The sequence below is a fragment of the Cyprinus carpio genome, chromosome B20, assembly GCF_018340385.1.
Source record: "Cyprinus carpio isolate SPL01 chromosome B20, ASM1834038v1, whole genome shotgun sequence".
NCBI lineage: Eukaryota > Metazoa > Chordata > Actinopteri > Cypriniformes > Cyprinidae > Cyprinus > Cyprinus carpio.
Window position 1 is genome coordinate 16,266,764 of NC_056616.1, and position 19,860 is coordinate 16,286,623.

General features: G+C 36.5%; 2 protein-coding genes across 2 annotated transcripts; one reads left to right on the forward strand and one right to left on the reverse strand.

The window, feature by feature from the left end:
• Window positions 1–2,196: 2,196 nt before the first annotated feature.
• On the reverse strand, window positions 2,197–4,979 carry LOC109074820. Its single transcript, XM_042747001.1, has one exon. It carries the CDS (start codon window positions 4,509–4,511, stop codon window positions 3,699–3,701), a length of 813 nt encoding a protein of 270 aa, XP_042602935.1. The 5' UTR covers window positions 4,512–4,979; the 3' UTR covers window positions 2,197–3,698.
• Window positions 4,980–9,769: 4,790 nt separating this feature from the next.
• Window positions 9,770–14,150, forward strand: LOC109074818 (vertnin-like). The gene is made up of 2 exons (XM_042746999.1): window positions 9,770–9,981; window positions 11,153–14,150. Exon 2 carries the CDS (start codon window positions 11,155–11,157, stop codon window positions 13,189–13,191), a length of 2,037 nt encoding a protein of 678 aa, XP_042602933.1. The 5' UTR covers window positions 9,770–9,981; window positions 11,153–11,154; the 3' UTR covers window positions 13,192–14,150.
• The last annotated feature ends 5,710 nt before the right edge of the window (window positions 14,151–19,860 follow it).

The following is a 19,860-nucleotide window of genomic DNA, read 5'->3' on the forward strand; positions in this document are numbered from 1 at the left end:
CCATTCGAGGTGAACTAGGGTACATACTAATGAAACATGCCACATAAGATTTTTAAAAAGTGATTCAAAAGAAAAAACATTGCATAAGATTTTAATCTTTGAATAGAATGGACAGAATGATGCTGCAGGTGTAATCACTCTGCCATTCACAGTGACGTTGATTGACAAGACGCACAGGAGCCACAGATGCCACAGGAGATTTCATAAGCATTGTCATGCCATCCAAAGGTTTACAGGCCTTACACGAGTATGTAAATTAAAATGGAAACTCTCTCAGAAGAATTACACTTCCATTTAAAGGTTTGAGTTTAGCAATATATTTTAAAATCTATTATATTTCAGCGATAGCAAAGCTGAATTGGAGCCAATACTCCACTCTTTAGTGTCACATTATTCTTCAGAAAGAGCATTTATTTGAAATAGAAATCTTCAGGAACATTATAAATGTCATCTTTGATCAATCAGTTTCCTTGCTGAATAAAAGTAATAATTAATAATTTTTTTTTTACTGATTTTTGAATGGTGGTGCATGTCAACTTTGTCAGATCTGTACATTATATCTGAATGGCTTGTATGTGTACTTGAAAAAACTATCTGACAACCTATTCTTAAAAGGGATGGTCCACCAAAAAATGAAAATTCTCTCCTCATTTACTCACTAACATGTCCTTCCAAACCCATCTGACTTACTTTTATCTGTGTAGCACAAAATAAGACATTTTAAAGAATGTTGTTATCCAAAAAAATTGTGTTCCTATTGACTTCATGGGAACCATTTGTTGACCGAAAATATCCTCCAATTCATGTTTTCTCCACTTTTCCATTCCACATTTCCTTTACTACAACCACCAGAAAGCATTTTCTTGTAACTTAAGTGTTCCATTAATGGGTTCAGTCTAAATAGCATTATGTTTCCATAAATTAAGAGTGTCACCCACAGCACCATGTTTAAATATGCAGGGAATGTCCAGTTCCTTACATTTTAAATTGGGCTAAGAGGTAAAAAAAAAATAAAGTAGCATTTTATGTTGCTATTGCTATGGCGTAAACAGTCTTTGCTCATCTGAAGCTAATGGGAATCTGCTGAGGGACAGTGCTATTTTTTTGGTTGAATGGAATGCTGAGGCTTAATGTGATGAAGAAGTCCCCATGGACAACTGATGGCTGGAGCATACACAGTGAGAGAGACAAACTTACGCTGAGGGATACTTCAGGTCACTTTAAAACCATAGAGTCATACAATTTCCAGTATCACTAGTAAAGATTGTCCAGCAGGAATTCAACTATTTTTATTGTTGTTAGATGGACAAGTTTTATCTTGTTCTACTGGAAAGTTTGGTTTATGAGGCCAATATAGTTGAAAGGGATGTAAAAGTCTGTGTTAATTAAGCAAATGATTCCCTTTAGACAGCACTCTGATTACATGTGTCATCTCCCTAATGCTGTGTCCCATAAAACATGAATCTGCCATTTACAGTGTGACATATTGCTATACAAACTATATATAATTTGTATGGTTTGACGTGTATAAGCATATAAAATGAACTGAGATTCATCTGTAGAGTTTGGCTTACATTTTATGTATTCTAACAGAGACTGATGATTCCGAGATGGGAATAAGTGTCTAGCCTACATGTGCAGACATCTGGTTACTGTCACAGGCCTACTGCTATCTTGAAGTGCTTAGAAAAATATGGTTCAAAATGTAATTTACGTCTTACATTTCTCAGAGAATCTGGCCACCATTACATATGATATAATTAGAAGCTAATAATTTAATTAAGCAAGAATAAAATGGCTAGAAACTGCTTTTGCAAGACATTGTTCATAAACAAATTACTTTGCGGCACAAAAGAATGATAATGCTTGTTGTCCATATAAAATATAAATATAGAAATATGGATATAAAAATGAACCAAAAATCTGTATAATACTAATGCATTATTTAATTCTTCAAACTTTTATTCATTTGATGCCTCTTTTATTCAGAATCATTAAAAATCCATATTCATGGAATTTTCAAAGTGAAAGGATGGCTTTGTATAATAATAATAATAATAATAATAATAATAATAATACAGGACGAGTTTGATTCCCAAATATGTGCCCATTTTAAACAGTCATAACCACTCCATTTCTTTCAAGCAATCACTTTAAAGGTGGACACATTTCTGGTTTAATAATCATTGCACTGAATGAAAAATATTTGTTTATTCATACATCATATTTCAGTTATTATATATCTTGCTCAACCCACGCTGATTTATAAAAGACAGTTAAAATGTTAACATGGGTGAGTTTGCACAGTGAATTTTTCCTACTTGCCAGGTATTCTGCATTCAGACAGATATTCCATTCCTGAGCATTCCTGAACTCTATAAGCAAAGTGTTTTAAGTTGCTTTAAACAGTGTTTAACTTGCTCACAATTACTATACAATGAAATAAACGCTACTGAAGGATGTCTGTCCATCGTTGGCGACGTGAATGGCTCATTTTCCTGTTGTTCAAAAAGACATCTCAAGAACCATGATCCTATCGTTTAACCACAATCTTTATCAATCCATTATACAACAGTTCGTTTTTGTCCTTGAGTTGAAGAAGTGTTCCAGGACTTTATATTTAGTATAACGGCACTGTGTTTTAATTTTTTGTAACTTTTTGTATCACCCCACTTGTCTATGTTTAGAAAAGAAGGAGTGAATGTGGAGTTGTGTCCGTGTACTACTTCATTAAATTTTACTTATTTTGGATACTGTCATTGGAAAGAGATATACACACTAACTGGCCAATTTTTGTCTAAATTGTAAGTTGTTGTATATTAATTAAAGGTTTATAGAACTGTTGTATAAAAGCTATATCACATATTTGTTCTGTTATTCTAAATACTAGCATGGCTGTGATTAGCTGCAAATGAATTATGCCACAGTGCCTGGCCATTTTTTCAGCAGCGTTGGTTCTGAAAGTATTTTTCCCATTCATTTTTCACATAGAATTTTTTTAAAAGTCTTCATCGAAGAGCCATGAACCAAATCAACCAGCTACAAGGTGAATAACATCATTACAAACTTGATTTGAAGCAAAAAAAAAATTGAAAATCTGTCAAAATGGTACAAGACTGTATATTTAACAGGGTTAATATGGGAATGAAGCATCGTACATGACATCATTTAAAAATGATTGGAAATAATTTGGCAATGATTGGATGCTAAACAGCTTTTTTGGGGGCAATTTGCTTGATGCCATTCTCTGATTTGTGAAGTTTTCTTTTCAGAATTGTGGGTAATGTAGTTTTAAACCAAGAATTTTGCTGATAAACAATTATTTATTTAAAAAATAAGTTAAAATAGTACAGTCTGATGGTTTATAAAAAAGCTTGTAACATCAATTAACAACCTTGTAGCTCACAGTAGGTCTGTCTTAAAAGGCATGAAAGTTATCGTTCAAATTAAATTCCTCAATCCAGAAAATGAATGGGATTTTTACTTCCGGAACCCATCTATTGCACTCTTATATGTAACAACTTTTAAATAAGCTTTTTTAAAGCAGGTAGGTCAACACAGTTTCCGTCCTTTAAATAGAAACAAAGTCAGTATAAACTGTACGACTTCTTCTCTCACGTTGGCAGTTGTTATTTCTCTCGCTGCACAGTCATCACAGTTAATGTCATATAATTATGTGCCACACAAATAATCTGGTGTCACACTCCACTTGCTGCATCCTCGGTGTCCTTGGTAACCAACTCCTCTTGCAATGGAGATGAGCCCTCCATTAATTCCAGACCACGTTCTGTCAAAGAGGAGACGGCAGGTCTCGCACTGTAGCTTGTCCAAGATTCTTGGTTAGTTGTGGGAGAGGCTGAATCCCACATGTTTGGCTGTTCCTCAGTGGCACCGACCCCAGAACCGCCGTTTTGTTTAGTAAAAGATGTGGCTCCATGGGCGAAAGGAGGTTCACTTGACGCACCTGCTACAAGAACACTAGTTTTCGACACATGGCTAACTTCTACTGTACTAAAACGTCCTGGTTTTTCATGAATGTGCGCTGAGTCAAATGTTCCTGTTGGGTCAGTAATCTTTGTTTTTGTTGTGGGGATATTGAGAAGGCCTTCATGATCTTTATTATCACCCCAGTGTTGTTGTCTATGTGAAGAAGTGGAGTGGGCATACGTGGGGGTCTCTGTCGATTTCAGGCTGACCAGTGGTGTATTATTCATCTTGTTCGTGGTTGGTACATCACTTGCTGTGATGTTATTTGTGTTTATGGGCATAACTGCAGCCGTCACCAAAACATCTGACCGTCCAGACACAGATGCAGACGTCGGTTTCCATATCAAACTGTAATAAATTGCCAGTATTATAGCAGCCAAAGACACCGACAAGACATATGCGAATACAGTAGCCAGTCTCACCCACTTTTTATTGGTTTTAGCAGCCATTTTAGCTTTTTTGTCTCCCGTGTATGTGGCCGGTTTGCCCCGTTCCATGTTTGGCATAAAGTCCCGTTCCTTCATGTTCGCGCGGATTCTCGCTCTGTGCTCCTGCACGCCGTCCGTCTTGAACGCTTGTTACTGACGGATTATTCAAGAGAACTGCTCTCGGTTTGATACACAGCGTTTGTCGATTATCCACGTCGCTGTGTTTTTATTCATTCATCATTGCTCCAATCTTGCAAATCCACGATAGCGGTCTGTTTCCAGCATGACAGTAGCGTGTGGACGTTATTCCACGCAGAGACGTTTCCAGAGCTCTGTTAGAGGACCGGTGACGTTATACAGGCTACAGCGGTCTCACACCGTCTGAAACAGAACCAGTGCTAAAATGTGATTCATCTGCTGAATGACATGAGAACGGACATACAGACAGCCTCAGTGTTATGCAGTGAGGGAACCGTGTGTTATAGAGCGAGGATGAAGGGAGGCGGGTCTCACTAGTGCGCACTAACTAGTCGCTGCCCACAGCTAAACGTCAAGCTGTCAGAATCCCCCTGACTGTGTTTGGGTAGTGGACAAATAACATGGACATGAACATGCTTCAATGTAAAGGGAACCTGTATCACATTCTGTTCTAATTCTGTTTTAACGTTTTAGATGCACCGCACTATTGTCACAAATATCAACCACCCTTGTTATTTCACTAACTTTATAAATCATTAGACAACTATAGACAGGCATTTTGACAAATTTCAGTAGCCTTTTTTGCAGTTTATTTTTGTAAAGTTGTTTTCATATATTATAGTCTAAACTAGTGGGTTTTTTTCGTCAGTTTAAGTGTGATTTGTCGAAATCTCAGACAATGTTTTCATCTTTATTTCATAGGACTATCAACCTAAACAATGACAGATATAATAACAAAATGTTATATGCCTGTTGATAGTATCATATGTTTGGCATAGTATTAATCATGGGGGAAAATCAGCCAAATATTTACCGCATGCACAATTTTTTTTTATTTTTATTTGTATTTATTTTTTTATTTTTTTTATTTTTGGCCTGGTTTAATAATAATGCTTTTGCTCATTTGTGCTTTTCTTTTGACACATTAGTCACCAAATGCATGGATGCCACCGGCTGGACAAACAGATGCACTGCACTATGACTGAAATAATAACAAACCTCAGATTTTAGTGCATTCACCTAAAGAATAGTTAAATTAATATCAGTATGTTTATAATTAATTACCATACTATTTTACAACTGTAACAATTTGTCATATTAAAAGTCATTCGATGGTTAAGTGATTTGTCAAACTAGGTACTATTGCCATTGGTTATTGTGATAAAAGCTGCTGAAGATCTGAATGGTTAAATTTGAAGATTTTTGAAGATGAGAGAGTTGATGTATCTTATTGTGTTTACTTCTCATTTTTACTCACTGTCTGTTTAACACCTCTCAACATGTTTTTCCACACAGATTATTTTTTTAGTAACCAGAGACAACTCTGAGGAAGACAACTCTGGGGAAGTGTTGACACTAGATTGCCTGACTTCTGGCAATGCAAATGTTTTTGTTTAGTAGTGTAAGTATTCAGGACTTCAACCTCTGAAACATAGACTTGGTTGAGGGTGCGGAACATGTAACCTAATGGGGTATAAAAATGAATTTGGGTTTTCATGTAAGCAAATGGCACACACGATCAATGATCAAATGAAAGCTTCTTGCATAGTATTGAGTATTGAGTTTTCATGTAAGTGTGGTTCTCTGTTCCTTTACATTTTATACATCAGTTAGTTGTGTCAAAATGAAAATGCTAGGAGTATTAAATTTATACAAACATATATTTGTGTATATGACAATTATACAGAAAGTGAATATCAGTAAATAAAAAAATAAATAATAGACCTACAGAAAACAGAAATCAACTATGATCATGTGAATCATTATTTTAAACAATATTTTGGTAATTATTTAGGCTATAAATAAATAAATCAATTTGCTATTGAACATCAGTGTTCAAAATAAATGAATCTGACCTAAAGGTTCAGTCTTATTTTTGATCTGTGGCAAACAGATTGCACAGTATGTGTATATATAAGACTGTGGGAACTGAGAGCAAAACAAGTTACTGAAAGAGAAAAAGAATGTCTTGGCTCTTGTGCACGTGTCTTGGATTGCTGTTCAACTTTGATTTTAATGCAGGTAATACAGAAAAATAGCGGTCAGGACTGAATAGTTTTCAAAACTAATATAATATACTGTAAAAGCTATACTGTAAGCACAACCATAAAACTTTACACATAAGCAGTTTGTCATACAGTACTTCCCAATAGAGCCATTCAATCACAATGTCAAAAAGTTTGGCTTCCTTGTGAATTTTTAGGTTTTTGACACACACACACACACACACACACACACACACACACACACACACACACACACACACACACACACACACACACACACACACACACACACTAAAAATAAGGTCTATGGTTTAAAGGATCTTTCACATTCATTCTATAATCTGTTCATACCTTAAATGTGAATTTTGACTTTTTTCATGTAAGTTGCTAGCAAGTTGCTATATAAGGTCTACGCTGGTTATCCAATTCCTCAAGTATAAATTCACATCCTTGAGCTAGTTGTAGTCCATATTTGGCAAGTATGCTTTACTGTCATAATCAGGGTTAAGTTGAAGTTAAACCACAATTCTGAGAAATCATGAGAAATGAAACCACACATAAAACCTTTCTAAGTGATATGAAAATATTCACAAACTGTTAATTCTATACACAATAAAGATGTACTTCAGTTTCATGGATTTAAACCATTTTCATTTTATCTGTAATTTATAAGTGTGATAACAAACCCCCATTACAGGAAATAATGATCTCAATGAAGACTATGTGTGTGTAACATATATAAATATCCATGTAAAAACAGTAAAACTGATGTGATGTCAACAATAATAAAAAAAAATAATAATAATAAAAAAAAAATAAAAAAAAAGGATTTTAAAAAATTAGTGCAGGGCAACGATTAATCATGGTTAATCACATCCAAAAAAATACACACACATACATGTATATATTTAAGAAAAATGTTATGTTTATATGTTAAACAAATATTATTGTACAAAAAAATCTTAGCCTATTGTTCCCTCCAAAAAAATATAAATAAATAACTATAAACAAACAAACAAACAAATAAATATATGGAAATAAAATTTAATGAATGAATGTTAGTTTGTATTTGGTGTTTAATGAGGTGAAGTGCCGTTTAAAGGCAAGCTCTGGCTAGCAGAACCCATGTTGAGATTACTCAATAGGTGTCAAGGGCTTGCTCTTGACAGTGCCTGAGCCCACACTGCCAAGATCAAGAACAAAAGGTTACAAGACTCTCCTTGTCTCTGTCCCACAGATCTTTGACGACCCCCCTCGAACCCCCAACATACACAAGCACGGCCCATACCCCAGCACATACATACAACCTCAGCATGTGGCAGACTACCGGAGCCGACGCAATGTTGTTCCATTTGCATTTTAAGCACAGGATGGAAAGAGAGCACTTGAGGTGTTTTAGCCCACAATGGCTCATCAACATTTCAGCTCCACATTTTAGCAAGAACGTCTGTTATCAAACTTATTTAGTGTATTTTTACAATACACTCCAGAAATAAAGGCATTTTTTTATTGATATTGATGATTCCACAAAGAACTTTTAACATTCATGGAAAATTTTCATTGCACAAAGGTTCTTTATAATAAAGGAAGCTTCTTTAGATTAATACAATATACTTCACACACCAAAAAATAAAAAAAGAGAGAGAAAAAAGTTATTAAAAAAAAAAAAACTTTTTTGGAACCTTTATTTTTAAGATGCGCCTCACAGGCCGGATTATGAACATGTTGGTTGACTTAGAGTTCAAGTTTATTTTAGTTGCAACCTTTGGACTGGCCATTTAAGACAGTTTATAAATGATAATGTATTTGGACATAATGGACATAAACATTAATAAAAACAAGCTGTAGTAACATTTCAGCATTTGTTTAAGCCTGGCACCAGGCTGTCTCCATTCAAAAAACTGGACTGCAGATTCAGGAGGGGGTGTGTGGCTGAAACAGTAGAAACAAAAGGTTCTGTGAAAAGCCTGCAAAAGGTGGGCAGGCAGAGGTGTTAAAAGTGATACGTTGAAGAAACAAGAGGCAGATATGCACCTTCCCAGATCACTTTCTCTCTCTTTCTGCCATTTGCACACACTGTCTGCTCTAGCACAACTCCAATAAACAAAAGAGTGAGCTTGACCTTGTGTGGCCTGCTGGTCTGACTTCTTTTTTAGTGAAATGAACACACATACAGCGCTATGAATAAATAGGTAAAGGTTTGAGTAAATAGCATACCTACTGGATTTACTGAACCTTGAGAATGATAAATGTTGTGTTCGGGGGCGCGGGGGGTTTGGTTAAAATGGAAAAAAGGCACTGCTAATCCATTAAAAGAGAGAACTACACTAAACATCCCCAGGTATACAGAAAAAAAAAATCCATCTACATCTGATTGAAACTGGACCCCAGGCTTTGGCATGGAAAGAGAACACTTCAAAGCCATTGTCTGATGGAGTTCACTTTGAGCCATGGAAATGGAAATTTCCAGCATTCCTCAATGATAATTGGCCAACTCCAAAAGTACAGTGAAGCTTAACTTTAATTACCAAGGAAGCTATAGACTGTATTCAAACTTTGTTGTATATTTAAGATCTTTTAATTTTTGTAAAGTAATTGCCAACATTTCAGGCCAAACTATGCAACAAACTTACAATTCAAACTTCTGTCTAGAGAGACTGTTCATTTCCAGTATTGTCCTATTCTAAGTGTACATAGAATAAAGTAATACACTTAAATAGTTAACACTGCAATTGCAAGCTATGCCTTTAATATTATACATTTCCCAATAAATTAACTCATATAAAATGCTTTCACATCGTTCGCTGTCTTCTGTGATAATTGAAAAAATTGGCCTTTGTTTATACTTCTCACTGAAAATGACATGAGGCCTCTATACAGGTTTCTTCATATTAGTGATGGACAAATTATTTGGAAAATACCTGAACAGTTTTCATGTCAAAATGTGTTTTGTGAGGTGGTCCCCACTATTTAAAAGGCTCATAAATTAGTCAAATTGTGTGTTTTTTTGCTACTATTAACTTTTTGTGATGCTTAGTATAAGCATTATTATCTTATTAGTATCTTATTATTAGTATAAAACCATTGTGTTTCCACTGATAGCCTATAGGTGTGTGAGTGTGTGTGTAGGGGTTCAACACAACTCAGTGATTGACAATTTCCTGGAGGGAGGTTCCTCCCTTATCATGTGAAATTTCCACTGCTTGGATTCAGATTGCGCTCGTTGTGTCACCTATGATGAGCACGCTGTCCACCTCACACAATGGATTAAACCTGGAGTTGAGAGTAGGTCACAGTTTGCCACACCTGACTACTTTACAAAGTTGATTTAAATCTCAAGGGGGAGAAACGCAAAAAACAAGGTGAGGTATTTAGGCTATATATAATTTTGTTCGATTGAATATAGTTCACTCTGTACGGTACTGTTTATATTTATTCGGAATAATTCCGTGTTGATATGAGAACAGTTTTGTGTTCTTAGTCGTATTTTCCTAGGTGTATTTTCCTGTTATTTAGATTTGATAAATCCACTAAATTGGCGTTTTCAAAGACAATTAACAAAAATGTTAATTCATCGTATTCGATAAAAAGTAACGAAAGTGCTGAAAAGGTATCGTATGACTGAATGTTTTTTTTTTCTTTCTCGCGTGCGCAACGGAGACTGTGTCATGGCGTGTTTGGACTTTATTGTCAGCCTCATTAATGGAAAAGTACCTGTAACTGACCTCTCTGTGTAATGCTGTACATTTTAATTGTTTCCGTTTAACGCTATTTCTAAAAAGCTTTCATAAAAGTCAGTGGAAGTATGCGTGCGAATCTACAAAAAATAATCGGCAAAATGCGCAGTTAGATCTAATGGAGGTTTGCAAATATTGTATAAGAATAAATGCTTATTTCCTTTTTAATATATTTTTTCCTGCAATTTTATCATGTGAATCCATCAGGTTTTTTATTCAAAATAGTGGGTTTTGCCTGTATGCTGCTGACCATGCTCTCTATGATACAGAGCAAGACCCTATAAATATATTTAATGCTGCTTTTTTTTTCTTTTTCTTTTTTTGCTGCTTCAGCAACTTTCAGAGGAGCAAACAGGAAATAAATGACTGTAAAATATGAACATGAAATCAAGACTTGCTTGTGTGTATATATAGTTGTATATTTATTGTATATAGTTGTTAACTCTAGTTGTTCTTTAAGACTCTCTTTTGGTCACAAAAAAGGGTTAATGGTCACATTTTTTGTATGGATTTGCAGCAGAAACAACCACTTTTTACAAAGGAGCATTGTTATTTAACATTAATCAGCATTATTCTTATTATCATCATCATCACTCTTTGTAGTGGACAAAAATGTTTTAAATTAATTAATTTCATAAGTTTTTTCTTTCATCACTTCTGCTGAAGTAGCGATATCTTAAAATATATTTTACATCTGTCAGTAAAACAAAATAAATGCATTTTGGCAGTTGCTCTATATATCAGTGTATTAATGCTAATCTTCTTGTTTCTTGCTGTGTTTTTTTATTTTGTGTAGGCATGATTCAGAGGACAGAGGTGGTGCTCTCAGTCTTGGGGGAGCTGCAGGAGGCCACAGAGTGTGTGGGTCTTGATGCCCTCACTAAAGTTGCTGTGGAGGTGGAACAGGTCCTGGCCCCTTTCCATCTTCCTACAGCACTCTGCTCTGAGATCTCTTCATGGCTGGGCATTGATGCAGTAGCTCACAGACTGTACCCAGGAGACGCACCAACGGGTTTGCTTCCTCTGTTCTGCAAAGGAGAAGGAAACCTGCTGTTTGATGCAGCTAGCATGCTCCTGGTGGGCTCTACGAGCCTGAGTCTAGAGCTGAAGGTCAGAACTGTGGTGGAGATGCTACTTTGGAAGCGATATTACCTGTGTGGTATGATTGACTCGAAGGTCATGCTGCAGGCAGTTAGGTTTTCCCTCTGCACCGAGGAGTCTCAGGACATGCTCAATCTCCCGATTCAAGTATTGGAAGCCATCTTCGATGCTGATGTCAAGGCCTCCTGCTTCCCCGGCTCGTTTGCAAACATGTGGCACGTGTATGCGCTGGCATCTGTCCTGCAGTGCAACATCTATTCGGTTTATCCCATGTACAATTTAAAGATTCGGCCCTACTTCAGTCGAGTCATTCGCCCAAGGACATGGCCAAAAGACTTTGAGCCCTTTACCCTTCACATCATGTGGTCGGGTGACTTGGAGGCAGGCTCTGTTTTCAAACCCCACAACTTTGTGGCCTTGATTCATGCGAGTGACCTAAAAATCGGAAGTCCCAACAGCGAGCAGCGAATGCCCTCGGTGAAGTCCCTGGATCTTCTGAATCAGGACTCCCAGCTGTCTTACTCCAACCTCAAAGACAAGTTCAACATCACAAAGAGCACCTTTTACCGCTGGAAGAGGCAAAGCCTCGAGTATCACAAGAAATCGGTGGCCAGGTATGAGGCCAAAAACTTCTTCCTGACATCCTACAAGCAAGGGAAGCTTATTCCCCTCAACCAGTTCAAACAGCTTTTCCCAGAAATTCCAAGATCCACTTACTATGCATGGAAGCAAGAGCTTGTGTCCACTTGCAGTGTCTCGGGCGGCTCCACGGGGGAGCTGAGTCCCGCAGATAGCACTGAACAGGACTACTGGTCCTCACCAGAAGTCAAGAACAAGCCCAGCCAAGGGAGCTTTGCCAGCATGTTGGCCTTCAAATGTGAGAAACTGGAAGGGGAACGTGTCCAAAACGTGGCTTTGATGCAAGAGGCGAAGAAGAGCTTGCAGAACTGTATTGTTGCAAACACGTCGTTCCCCTACAGAATTTTCAAAAGAAAGTTTCCTGGCATCTCCAGATCCACATACTACAATTGGAGGAGGGAAGCCATGTTGTTTACGCCTTTCAAAGAGCTCTCAGGTAGCAGCGAGGAAAGCTCAGATGCTGATAAAACCCAGAGTCCCAGAAGTCAAGTGTCCCCTGCTAATTTTGACAGACAAAAGCTGTCACCAAGAGTGAAGATCTCCAGACGCAAACAAAGAAGCCTGAGGCTGGTGTACCACCAGAGGAAAACGTTAAGGGAAGAAGCCAAAATGCATGTCCTGAGGTCAAAGATGTCCTTCATCAAATTCAAGCTCAAGTTCCCTTCGGTTTCCTCTTCTTTCTACTGGCTCTGGAGAGATTCTTTGAACAGGAAAGCCAAGAAGCCTGAAGCCATGAAGAAATCCCAGAGCTTGGTTGTCTCGCCAAACGTCTTTGAAAAGATAAAAACTCAAAGAATGTTTTCTTTTGATGGGACCATCGATTGCCTGAATGGACAGACAGTTAGTCCCTCTGAATTCACACTGCCTGAATACTCTATGCCTGACCGGTCCAGTAATGAACAGATGTTTGTGATGGATGTCGTGGCACTGGCCAATTTCAAGGCCAAAGCAAAGCTGTTCTTGCAACAACGTTTTGAAGAGAAGTCCTTTCCCACATTCAAAGAATTCCGGTCTTACTTTCCTCTTACTCCTCGTTCCACCTACTACATGTGGAAAAGGGCTCTGCATCACGGGGTGCCATTAATTCATGGCTGAATGCTCTGTTATAGCATTATATATACACACCTCTGTAAAGTCCTCTAATTAAGTCCAGATCTGACACTACTGATTTTTATAGTTCAATGCAATGTTCCTTTGAGTCTGACTGTTTGTTTTTTGAGTCACCCACATAATTGTAGTTCATGCATCTTAATTATTTGTCCCTTTCCTTTTATTTGACCACTTGGTTCTAGCTCAAGGACATTTGCGTGTGTGTGGAATCAGACAGTCTTTGTGTCCACCTACAGTAAGTGCTGATGGCCCCTAGGCAAAAGGCAGTTCAAAGACATTATCAGGGTTTCAAATGGCTCTATTTTGACCCCCCCCCCCCAAATATTTACAATTTAAATGAATTCTAACTTCTGATTAGGTTAATTTTATTTCTTGTTTATTTCATTTTAATTGTTTTTGACTTATTTTTTGATTTGTTATTTTGTTTTATTTAGTTTAAACTATGAAATCACAGCTTAGGATTTTTCTTGAACAAAAAAAATTTAGAGTATTTTAATTCGTACCCTGGAGTGTTCATTTCTTTTCTTTTTTTTTACATATATATTTTTATACTGACAATTGAATGTTATCTCTGCTTGGGAAATGTGGCCAATTTAAAATGGATTCCTCATACTTGTATGTTACAGAATTGTTGCCGTTTTGCACATTGGTTTTGATCATGTTTCAGTTCACGTTTACTTTTCTTTTTTTTTTGCTGCTAAAGGTGTAAATATTTGATTTGATACCGTTTAAATGTTTTCTAAAGTTATTGTGTTTAACTACCTGACTGACTTTTTCAGCTTCACCGTTATAGTGTTCTGTAACTCTCGGTTAAACTTGTCTAAAAAATGACAGTTCACAATGTGCACCTTGGATGAATTTGATAAGCACAAAGCTAATTTTGTTAATTTTATCATGTATGAGGCCAGCTGCTCGGTGCAATAAAACCTGGTTTATACCCTCTGCTCACTCTTTGTTTATGCAATATCAGACTTTAAATACACAGTCTTAAGTTGATTTCTCAATAAAGATGCTCTGGGGTAAATGCCTGAGAATAAATGTTGAATGTTTTAATTAATAAAGATCATTTAGTCCAGCAGCATTTGGGAGAAAACTATTGTTGTTGTTTAAATTAGCCCAATATTTGCCTAACAGTATTAATTTTTTCTCAAGGTTGTTCTAAATATGGCAAATAAGGTATTCTGAAACATGCTGGTGTACTTCATCAACACTGTGATGTCTGTCTTGTATTTTTGGAACACTTCTCCGACAGATTTTTGCAGCGCTTCAGTAAGTGTTTACCTCACAAAAGCATGAAAATAACTGACAGGAGGGTCAAGCCTTCAAAGATGAGCACCATGATAAAGGAGCTTTTATGGGTGCCAGAAAGCCACAGAAATATGTCTCTTTGTGTCAGTTTTTTAATTGCACCTTTTTAATGGACAGATGAAAGGAACAATAGATACTCGCAAGAATCCTCAGTGAGGACAGAATCTAGACATTCCATAAGAGACAGAGCAAAAGCTTTTTTTTTCCCATCATGGATTCTCCCTCTTCTGGTTTCTTTTGATGGTCTAAAAAGTATAAATACATGAAAACATAAATTACCCATCTGTGAACCTTTTTAGATGTTGCACGTCATGAAAAAATCCAAAAGAAGAGTATTTAGATATAAATGCACTAGATGGCAGTGGAGGGCTTTCTTTATGAGCATCTTCTGCAATGGCTTGCTAAGATTCCCCATATAGCCAGTATTTTACAAATTAATATTATTAATCAAAAAATAACTACCAAAATACATATATTGTTTTCAGAAAATCAAAAAGCGAAACCAAAAATGGTTATAACTTAATTGATTAAATTCTTAAATGTAGTCATTAATTACGACCAGTTGCTTAATTTTATCTTTGTTGAATTTAGAAAAGGTGAACTAAAGCTTATAATAGCATTTGCTTCAACTAGGCCTAAACATTTGTGGTTATGTTCAAAGCCTTTCCTCCACCTTATGGCCGTTTATTACATCACAGGTTTGAGAAAACTATACCATAGAGATAAATAATCATTTAATAGTATAAATATTTCGCTTGCATTTCTTTTCGTTTTAATGTATTATTTATTTATTTTTAAATTGATGTTAGTGGTACCTTTACTCTGACATCACCTGTACTGTTACCTGGTTACGTTAGCGCGCGTACAGAGTGCAAAAATGAGCGCGAATCGGATGATGATGATGATGATGCTGAAGTTCAGGAGACTTTCGGTCCGTTCCAAACGGAAAATATCGCCCTCCGAAGGGCACTTCTGAGTGAAAACAATCATGGCCGCCATATTGAAGGGTCGTTCCAAACCGAAGTGCTCAAAACTGGCCACTTCAAAGGGCCCTTCGGAATGAAGGATTTCGAAGGGTACAACTGATGGACACTTCGGGCTCCCATGATCCCTTGCGCAGATTCTTTGTATGATGACCGGCGCCTCTGTTTGGGCACGTGATGATGACGCAGAAGGGCACTTCAAGAAACAGTTGTTTGGTCCCCTACACCCTTCAACCCTTCGAAGCTCTCACTCCAGATGGTAAACCCTTTTAAGGGGTTAGGGCATATGAGCCCTTCCGAATGGAACGCAGGGGCTTTCCTCAGGAAGTAAGGTAATGAAGTTCTTTTAATTTCCGGGGAAATTGTTTGCAAAGTTTGATACTTAAATTGACCAAAATGCTAATACTTTAATGTAATTTTATTTTTTTATTTTTTATTTTTTTTATAAATGTGTGTGACCTGAACATCCAAGAAACAGTAAGTTTATAAGGGTGTGTTATAACACTAAACACTTGCCATTTATTGTAAGCATAATTATTCTATTTTTGTGTTATTTTGGTACAAGGTTTATTTGAATTCTAATTAGCATTCTTAACTTTATACCTGTTGTTTTCATATTGTTAGCAATAAGTGCTTTCATTTATGGTTGTGAAGTAGTTGAGTGCTTTCAGAAGAGGCATGTCTTTGGCTCTTTTTTATTAAACCAGTAAAGGTGCACTCATTCATATGACAGTTTTCTTTATACTGTCAAGTTACTGATGTTACAGTATGAATGTATGAGGTGCTGTACAAAGCGTAAATATAAAAGAACAAAAATAGACCATAACCAACTAATCATCAACCAAAACATACTGAATGCACCTTTAAAAAATTAGTTTTTGGCTTAAAGCAGATTCCAAACTACACTAAAAAAATTGAGAAGGGGAATGGACAGATCATGAACTGCTGATAAATCTTAAATGGTCATAGGTTCATATAGCAGATAAACTTGAATAATATTGTCAGCTGGACATATTTTGTCACTGCTTTCAAACAGAAGCACTGGAGATTGTGTTAACTGTGTGTTATACAATTGTTTAATTTGTCTGAGGTGATCAGTCAGCTCTGACTAATTGTACACTCTTTTGCTAGATTAGACATGGCGCTTTGCTCCTGCTCATTTTTAGTAATTTGTTGTACTGCTCACAATGCGTGACATGCATATATGTGAGAAAATCCCAAAAGATGCCCTGAAATATTTCCAGAAGCATTGACAAACTTTTTGCATAATTTTTCTCTTTTCTGCACTTGTTATTTTTCATCACTAAGGTGTCTAATTAACTCATTTGATCGTCAGTTTGGTCTCAACTTTCATTTATGCCATTCAGAGACACTTATGGTGAAATCTATACAGACAGCAGCTGAATTTACCATTCATTTACCATTGCAATAATTATTTGTCCTCTGTGCAGAGTTGTAAATATCACATATGTGATGTTTTATGCATTAAAAGGATTTTTCTGTCAGAGAAATGTGATGGCACCCCTCTGAGATTGCTTTGGGGCTACATGGTTTGCCTTAGCGGGATAAACCTGAGATAGAAAGAAAGAAAGAGATTGGCAAACATCAGTACCATCCATTGCATGCTAATAATGCCTTGTGTCTCTTCTATAATAAAACCACCTCATTAGTAAACCCAACTCTCTCATTTAACTTCATCCCTGATAATGACCAAATGACTTCCATTGTGAAATCCTGCTCACCGCTGCACCTCCCTAATGGCCTTCCTCTCCTCTGTGATTAAGAAGCAAACCGCCTCAGACACAAGCCATGTCGACTTTTGTCTGCTGTAGAGGAGGTGAACAAGAGGGACAAAAGATAATTGTGGTTTTGTTTAAGCAATAGCAAGAGAACCTTAACAGGGTATAAAGAAAACTTGCAATGCAAATGCATAGTTATTATAAATGCATTTCAGGACTCAAGAATAAAGATAGTGTGGAGGCCATTAATGAGAGAGTTTTGGGCCAAAACTCTCAGTTGATGAAGCTGTCACTTGCTGTATTAGGCATTTTTTAGACCTACATGCATTTATGTCTTGCAAACTCTTTATTTATTTATTTAGTTCTATTTAGTTTTTGTTTTGGTGATATTATTTAGTTGCATACCAATAACTTATATTTAGCATACATGACATGCATGCATGGTAAAATATAATTTTCTGTATAATTATATTAACAGTGTATTGCTTTTCTTTCATTATTGGTCTTAAATGTGAAGGTCGCCCTTTCTAGTGGTGGTAATTTGAGTTTTGAGTCATCGTCTTTCTGCTTTTTAATGTGACCTTGTTGTCTACCTAAGGTAGTTTTTAGCCCTTTAATTCAGTTTTGAATAGGTAATTCTTTTTCAATTTTATTTCAAAGATATGTGTAGTCCACTTTTAACCAACCACTTAATTTGGGATCCTTTATTTTTACATGTTTCCTTTCTGCTCATTTTCTTGGGTCTATACAGGGTACATTTCGAAAGAGTTGTTGTATGTTTTTGAGCAACATTTCTGACTGAAAGTATCTGAGGCAGACTTGCACTGTACTGTGGGGGCTTTTCGTTAGTATCCCTGTCAGTGTCTGCTGGTTTTGATTTATAATTAACTTTGACTGTTTTTGGATCGATTTATTCCTCTAAGGAGAGCCAAGCACTCGCTAAGAAAGGGGTCAGTGTATCGCTGGCAGGTATTTCACACAACACTGGCATTTATGAGCAATTTATGGAGCAGAAATTCATTAAATTGGATAAATTCTCAATGCTGGCACATCTTCAATGGCCCCAGAGCCAAAAGTTACATAAACGGGGACAATCCCAGTTTAAATAAATGATGTATTAGCATCATTTTTGGCCATTGAAACAGATGGATAGCCTGTTCTTCAATGCTGAATGTCTATCTTTCATATGCTCCCATTTAAAGAGAGTGGCTGGAGGGAGGGACTGAATTAAATAAAAACAAAAAGGTGTTCAAATGCCATACTCCCTTAAGAACACCTTACAGTGGATAAATTCAATATAGCACATTCTCTTGTTTAATATCTATTTTTAAACTATTGGTCTGTAACACTTTACTGACTGCTTTAATAAAACATATTAGGTCTTTATTACATGACACAGTTGTTAAAGTGCCTTTTGGTTATTCTTGAAGCTATAAATACTTGATGATAGGCCTATAACATATGTTGTGTGGGCTTAGGTGTGACATACTACATTTCTGCTGCAGACATGACTGGGAATCACCAGTGGTGATATGAAATGACTATTAAATTAGGCTTTTTAGCTGGTAGCTATGGTAATGATTAAGGCCACAGTCACTAAATTGTCCATGACTGACGTACATCAACTTTCACCTCTATTATTCACTCACATTAGCTGACTTGTTTCGCAAGCCGTTCGAATGCTAATAATCTCAAAGTAGCTTTAATGACATTGTGACCCAGCAAACGTGAAAGTCTTTTATAGATGCATCAGTTATAAAAGTAGTAAATTAAGTCTCAGTTGTTCGTTAGCCTTACATTATGCATTTGGCACTCTCATATTGTGCCTTTAGCATGCAATGTAGTGGACTAGAATTTAGATTTGTTTCTGCATTGAGCATAAGGTAAATACAGGATTGCCCCATGTCCTTGGTGAATTATTACCTTGTCACTTCCCTTTCCACCTGTCATCTTTCATAGTGTACAGCCGCATGTTAAATCTGTTTGTTGCCAAACTAGTTGGCACTCTGTGTGCTTGTACTTTCTGTCAAGGGAATTAAACAGCCTTCTTGAAGTCTTGTAACTTTTGATTTGAACTTTCACTTTGTTTTTCAGTTGAAGGGTAACTTAAGAGACCAAAGCAATGCCATGTTATGTTCACAACGTTACCATCAGATATTCTCTGATGCATTTCATTCCATGGCTTTATTTATACTGAACGATTTCACTGAGGCTGTTTAATTTGAATTTACATGAATTATCACCCATTATTTCAGCAAGTCATTTCAGGAAATAGTATTTTAGCATTTTTACCCCCAGAGTTTCTTATTTCAGTTGTCATTCTGCTGATTGTAAAACTTGCAGTCAATGGGTCTTACAGAATCAATTTTCATTGGCAGAAGTAAGGTGAACTGTTGCATCTTATGCATATGCCTCACTGCATGAAAAGGGTCAAATCTAGTCATATCTGGCCATGGTAAACTGCTGTGTAATTTCAGCTTTGATGGATTTATGTGGAAATTACCTGAGCCAAGTTACACAGAACAGTAAATTTCCAGAAATACTCACATACTCCGGTGTTCACAGACATATACAGGAATTATAAACTTTAGTGACGATATAACACTGCCTCGATTGTGCAAGTG

Bases quoted from the DNA above. Each gene is read 5' to 3' on its own strand.
- LOC109074820 (XM_042747001.1), bottom strand. From the start codon at position 4,511: ATGAAGGAACGGGACTTTATGCCAAACATGGAACGGGGCAAACCGGCC.
- LOC109074818 (XM_042746999.1), top strand. From the start codon at position 11,155: ATGATTCAGAGGACAGAGGTGGTGCTCTCAGTCTTGGGGGAGCTGCAG.